The 6,343-nt window shown below is 45.4% G+C and overlaps 1 protein-coding gene across 1 annotated transcript; it reads left to right on the top strand.

The window, feature by feature from the left end:
* Positions 1-442: 442 nt before the first annotated feature.
* LOC138802973 (SERTA domain-containing protein 1-like) lies at positions 443-5,800 on the top strand. Its single transcript, XM_069986769.1, has 2 exons — positions 443-705; positions 4,619-5,800. Exon 2 carries the CDS (start codon positions 4,623-4,625, stop codon positions 5,400-5,402), a length of 780 nt encoding a protein of 259 aa, XP_069842870.1. The 5' UTR covers positions 443-705; positions 4,619-4,622; the 3' UTR covers positions 5,403-5,800.
* The last annotated feature ends 543 nt before the right edge of the window (positions 5,801-6,343 follow it).

Below are 6,343 nucleotides of genomic sequence, written 5' to 3'. Positions count from 1 at the left end.
TAATGTTCCCCTCCAGGGGGGGTGTACTTATATTTTATTCTTGAATGTTTTCGGGTACGGTAAGGCAAACTATGGCCCTCCAGCTGGTGCAAAACTACAATTCCTATCATGGCTGTCTGGGCATGCTGGGAGTTGTAGTCTGCCACCAGGTGTACAGCCACAGGTTGGGTTAGCTGAGTTGCAGGGTATACACTGGGATCACTATATACTGCGCTGGAGCTCAGCACGATATACTGTTATTATTTATTGCTGCTCAGGGCGATAGGAGGCCCCTGCTGAGGTGTTACCCTGACAACGCATCCCGGGCCCTTCCTGTCAATCAACCCCCCCCTCCCCTAGCTCCTCCCACCCCGGCACCCATCATGACGTGGACACGTGAATCACCCCCCCTGTTCCAACCCACGCCCGCTTAGTCACTCACAAGGCAGCGAAAGAAGGGGAGGGGAGCGGCACGCGCCGTCCGCATCACGCCCTCGGCAGCTGATTGGCTAACCGAGCGGAGACCTGACCAATCAGTGAAAAGAAGGGCGGAGCTAGAGCGAGTCAACGCTCCGGCAGACCGAACGGCGCAGCATTCACTGACAGCTCTGCGGCCGGAGCAGCTGTGCTGCTAGGGCTCTGTGCAAGGGGGTGGGATGCCACGCTCTGATTGGTTGCTGACTGCCGAAAGGAGGACTCTGATTGGCTGCTGAGCAGCTGGGGCAGGTATGTGCGTAGGCGGAGGGAGGGTAATGGCGGACGACGGGATTTTCAGGGGTTCTCTGTGTCCGGAGTGTGAGGGGGTTGGAGCCGTGTAATGTCGGCGGCTTCTCTCCTGGTTATCATGTGATTAGTTATATAATGGTATCCTGTACCAGACTGGCTGCCTATTACTGCCCTGTACATGTAGGAGTTGGGGGCGCTCATGTACACCGCGGGTCAGCGTCAGTATAACCCTATCTAGGAGCTGTGGGCACCGTGATGGGTACAAGCCTGGCTCCCAACTGGGCACTGAACCTGTCTATGCCCTTGTGTTCCCCATCAGCTGTTGCAGAACTACTCCTGAGGCATGATGGGAGTTGTAGTTTTGCAGCAGTTTAGGGACCACTGCTGTACCCTGGTCTCAGAGGTCATGGTGCATGCATCTATATTCTGTGCCCTACAATCCATTATTAATATTCAACTACTCTGCAAAGCCTAAAATAATAGCAAAAAAAATGGTAAAAAACTAAAAAACTCTGCATCATGATGGTTGTATGGCTGTGTTTGCTGTATGGGGGGCATCTCTGCCCATCCTTATAGACAATAGGCATGGTAGACAATCTGCTGCTGCCCCCATTGGTTCTGATTTTATTGCACTTTGACCACCTTAAAGGTGAAGTCTATTAAAGGGAACCTGTCACCGGGGACGCGGGCACAGAGCCAGCCCAACCCCCCCTGTGCAGCCCCCAGATACTTACCCTTTCTGGCGAGTCCCGTTCCTGGAGTCGGTCCCGGGACGAAGATATCAGCGCCCGAAGCCGTGCGCGTGCGCTATGCAAATAACCTGAGATGAGTCCGATGCCCAAGGAGAATGACTGGAGCCGTCATTCTCTATGGGCATCGGACTCACCTCTGCAGCGCGCACACACCGCTTCAGGCGCTGATATCTTTGTTCCGGGACCGGCTCCAGGAATGGGACTCCCCGGAAAAGGTAAGTATTCGGAGGGGTCGGGCAGGCTCTGTGCACGCGTCCACGGTGACAGGTTCCCTTTAAGATGTGACCGGGACTGGTAGGAGAGTATAGTGGGGTCTGTGAACAGGGACCACTAGAGGTGAGAATATCTGACATTGAGTTCAGGTCTAATTTGGCAAATTTGTTATGCCAATTTTGGAATTTCTCCAGTTGCTCAAACAAAGTATGTATAGGAGCAGGGACGCCTGTCAGAGAGGAAGGAGTCCCTGCTCCTGTATAATATGATTATCAGCTGTAGTGAGTGGACACAGTATACAGCATCCTACCTTATACAATAACCTAATCACAAAGTATGTACAGGAGCAGGGACGCCTGTCAGAGAGGAAGGAGTCCCTGCTCCTGTATAGTGTGATGTACAGCTGTAGTGAGTGGACACTGTGATGTATACAGCATCTTACCTTATACAATAACCTAATCACAAAGTATGTACAGGAGCAGGGACGCCTGTCAGAAAGTAAGGAGTCCCTGCTCCAGTATAGTATGATGATCAGCTGCAGTGAGTGGACACTGTGATACAGCATCCTACCTTATACAATAACCTAATCACAAAGTTTAGATTCTACAAAATAACTCCAATTTGTGCCAATTACACTCTTTCATCTCTATGAACCACCACCAGAAATAACGCTAAAACCCCTCTTACACCGCTTTTCTATCCATTCAGTTTGATTCAGTCTGACAATCCTGAGATCACATGATCATTTTCACATGTTTCTATGATCAGCTGATCCATATGACTGGACTTCCCCTTTAAGTCATGACCTTATAGGGAAATACTAGAGGGACCCTCTATGATATAATCCAAATTTTTTTGCATATATGGAATCTGTCTTAGAAGAGGAAGAAAGCAAGTTGCCTTAGTTCTAATAGATGGTCCTCCATCTAAAAGCTACACGTAGCCGAGGTATCTGAGTGACTGAGCCGTCCCTGTGTATGTGCTGGACAGGTTTTTATAGATGAGTAACTAGTAGAGGCAGCGTGCCAGTCATTCTGACCAGGGAAGGAGGAGGGGGGGGAGCTATGCCTGTCGACAGGATCATCCAATGAACGTCGGCTGCCACATGTACCTGTAGTCCCTGACTGTCTCATGTGTTCCCGTGTCCTGACAGCGTCTCACTTTATGGCTGTTGAATTCACGAAAAGCAGCAAAAAATTATTAACTGCATGTTTCCTGATTTCCGTCCTACCGTGGGAGGGTGACATTCAGAAGTGTGTGGGCACTAGATGGAAGAGCTAAGATCTTCTCAATATAGTCCGTGCTATAATCCTAGTGCCTTTGACTATCAGGGCATGCTGGGAATTGTAGTTTTACTATAGGTTGGGGAACCTTGTCGTAGAGGATCTAGTATAGTTTGAAATGAAGCCAAAGTTTTGGGACTGATGTGTTCTATGGAGACTGGAATCAATCTCATGTTATAGAGGCGACTGATGTATCCGTATATCGATGTGATATATGTTGTTTACTGTGCAGGCTCCTCCCCTTGTTCGGTCACTTTCCTTAATATATGCACACCTACGCATTTATTTAATTATGTGGAGTAATTATAGCTGTACCTTTTTAGTTTTTGTTTTTTTTTGCTGAGGTTTTGGGGTAAATTCATACACGGCAGATTCCCGGTTTTGGGGTAAATTCATACACGGCAGATTCCCGGTGGAGTTTTACAAATCTATATTATGTGGGTTTATCCTCACAGGTGTCGAACATGCATACTTCCAGGTGTTGCAAAACTACAATTCCCATCATGCTAAAGCTTCGGCTGTCCGGGCATGATGGGAATTGTGATTTTGCACCAGCTGGAGGGCTGCACGTTTCATACCCCTGCCGTAACAGTATGGGAACAAAGTGTGTATTGTATTGTGAGCAGAATATAGAAATCACTGCAACATCTCTAAACTTTGGATGTAAAACTGCAAGTCCCAGCATGCCCTCGGAATTAGACTTTGGTGACTATTACATAGGCCGGTGGTCTCCTGGCCCCTTATTTGGAAGTGAGGGGCTAAATGCCAGAGAAGAGGCACTAGACAGAGTATAAAGTATATGTACTATATCAGGGATGGAGAACTTTTGGACCCCCAGCTGTTGCAAAACTACAATACCCATCAGGCCTGGACAGCCAAAGATAAGAATTGTAGTTTTGCAACAGACGGAGGGCCGAAAGTTCTCCATCCCTGTTCTATATGGTTGGCCATTCAGTTGCAATGTAATGCATGCCCATGTAGGTAGAAGATATGTGTGGCCAGTTGCCCTTTCCTGTGACATGACTGGTGTTTCAGCTGTCAGACCTGCAGCTATCGGCTGGGGACTAGTGTGGACACCACCCAGGACTGAAGCTTAAGTGCTCACCCCAATACACAAGGTTACTGTTGTTTGCAGTTGTCCCATAGACCTACAAGATCGTAGGGCAATCACCTAAGGACTAAGGGACATGTATTGGGTATCCTTCAGTTGTGTGCGGTCAGCAGTTAGCATAACGTGATCTCCGGCAATCCACCTATGTGCCGAGTCATTGTATTCAACGCAGAGATGGAAGAGCGTTCTTTTTTTTTAATTATTATTCTCAAGTAGATGGCTCTTTTGTGGACCACAACGGGCACCCGCCTCGGTACATGTCCTTAAGTATCACTTTCATGTTGCTCCGAAGCTTGTTTTGTTTGCTTTTCAGTGTGTAGCTAGGGCACATACATCTATTCCTTCTTGTTACTCACCCGACAGAAAATGAAAGAATTTAACCCTTGTCACTGGTGACTCACCTAACCAGATGTACTCACAGGACTGATGTGTTTTGCAATCTAAAGACCTCTCTTTCTTAGCTACTATAGACGAGCTTTGTTAAGTTCAGATTGTTGCGTAGCTCATGGTGCTTGCATGGTGTTTATAAATGTGTTCTTATTTTTGTCTCGTAGACTCATGTTGGCCAAAGGGATCAAACGTAAATTTTCGGAGGTAGAGGGGGAGATGGGAACTGGTCCCGAAGTAGAGATGGCAGCTCGATGCCAGAGCTCGCTGCCCGCAGTGCAGTCCCACTGCTTGATGAACATCTCTCTACTGAAGCTTCACCGTAGTCTGCACCATGTGGAGCCTAACCTGCGGCATCTCGTACTGGTGGCCAACACCTTACGACGTCTTCAGGATAATATGCAAACTGAATCAAGTGCCACAGGAGTGTGGAAATCCACGGAGGACAACTCTAGAAAAGACTACTCCTCCCAGACATCTGTCAATGAGAGTAAGAAACCGGCTTTAGAGATTCCCGGAGAAGATGCCCTATTCTCTACGATGGATGCATCTTTATATTCTTCCATTTCTACCATTCTTGAAGATTTAAACAATTTTGAAGGGTTGAGCTGCTCGCCACTTCCCCAGGCAGATGATGATCAATTTTGCTCTCCAAAAGACTTAAGCAAAGATGGAAGCCGAGAGGAATCTGTTAAGCTTGCTCCAACATCCAACTTCCTAAGTTCTTCAACCTATCTCCTTGGTGACAACTTGGAGGACATTTTTGAGGACATTGACACTTCCATGTATGACAGTGACCCTTGGGCGAGCAACAACCTTTTAAACTTCAAGACATTTTCTAGCATCAACGAAACAGAAGAGAAGACATTGTCTGACGGACAGGACTCTATGTTGGAACTTAGCGATTTGGACTATCTCATGGATGTTCTAGTGGGAACCCAAAACTGCTGATATTCCCAATAGGACTTTAACAGACTTATACTTGTATCTTGTAACAAGACACTATTGTAAATAATAACAGGACTCCATGTTAATTTATTTTGAGCAGATGAACTGAAATGGTTTTCCTTGACGGTGAGGAGAGGGCATTATTCTAGGTTTCGACTACCAGAGACAGAATAAGTGTTAGACTGCAGAAGGCGAATGTCAAATTTAGCATAAAGAGGAATCTAAAGAACAACCAAGAGCTAACAATGAATGCACATATCTGCCTACTTAGGCCATAAGAAACCCAACGTGCACATTTTTCAGTATAGTCATTTTTCCACCAGAATCTTTTAGAAATGTCTCTGCAACAATTGCTAAATCATTTTGTAAATCTTCCTTTAAGGACAAATGTTTTTTTTTTTTATTTACAAGAAGAAGCCATTGGGACGATTCGCCCCAGCACATATGAAATGTATATAAAACCTATATATATATAGACATATATAAATCTCTATTTTTAAGATGATAACTAATTTAAGCTTACTTGTTACAGATTGCCTTAATCATGCTACATTTCTATATCGCCCGGTTAATCTCGCCAGAGTGGTGTCGGTGTGTGTATTTTTAAATTGGTCTATCTAATGGTAAAAAAGAAAATTATATATAATAATTTCTTTATTATAGTAACGGTGGCTGGTAGAGGTCAATTCAGCAATCGGTCATAAATCACCAATTTTTTTTTAAATCGTTACATTTTAAATTGTTTGTTAAAAATTGTAGCCTTTCTCTATCAAAGCCGAAATTTAAAAATTGTGTAAATGAAGCAATATCCTTTGTATATTTCTATGATTTTGATTAAACTGTTCTAATCTGAAGTGATACTTGGGTTCAAAAGCCATAGCCATATGCCGTCACCTCGTATTCAGGGCAAACTCTTTCCAAACTAAATGCTCGGGTTGTGGTCA

This window comes from Dendropsophus ebraccatus, chromosome 10, assembly GCF_027789765.1.
Source record: "Dendropsophus ebraccatus isolate aDenEbr1 chromosome 10, aDenEbr1.pat, whole genome shotgun sequence".
Lineage (NCBI taxonomy): Eukaryota > Metazoa > Chordata > Amphibia > Anura > Hylidae > Dendropsophus > Dendropsophus ebraccatus.
Note: the sequence above shows the minus strand (reverse complement) of the source record. Positions and strands in the feature narration are given on the sequence as shown.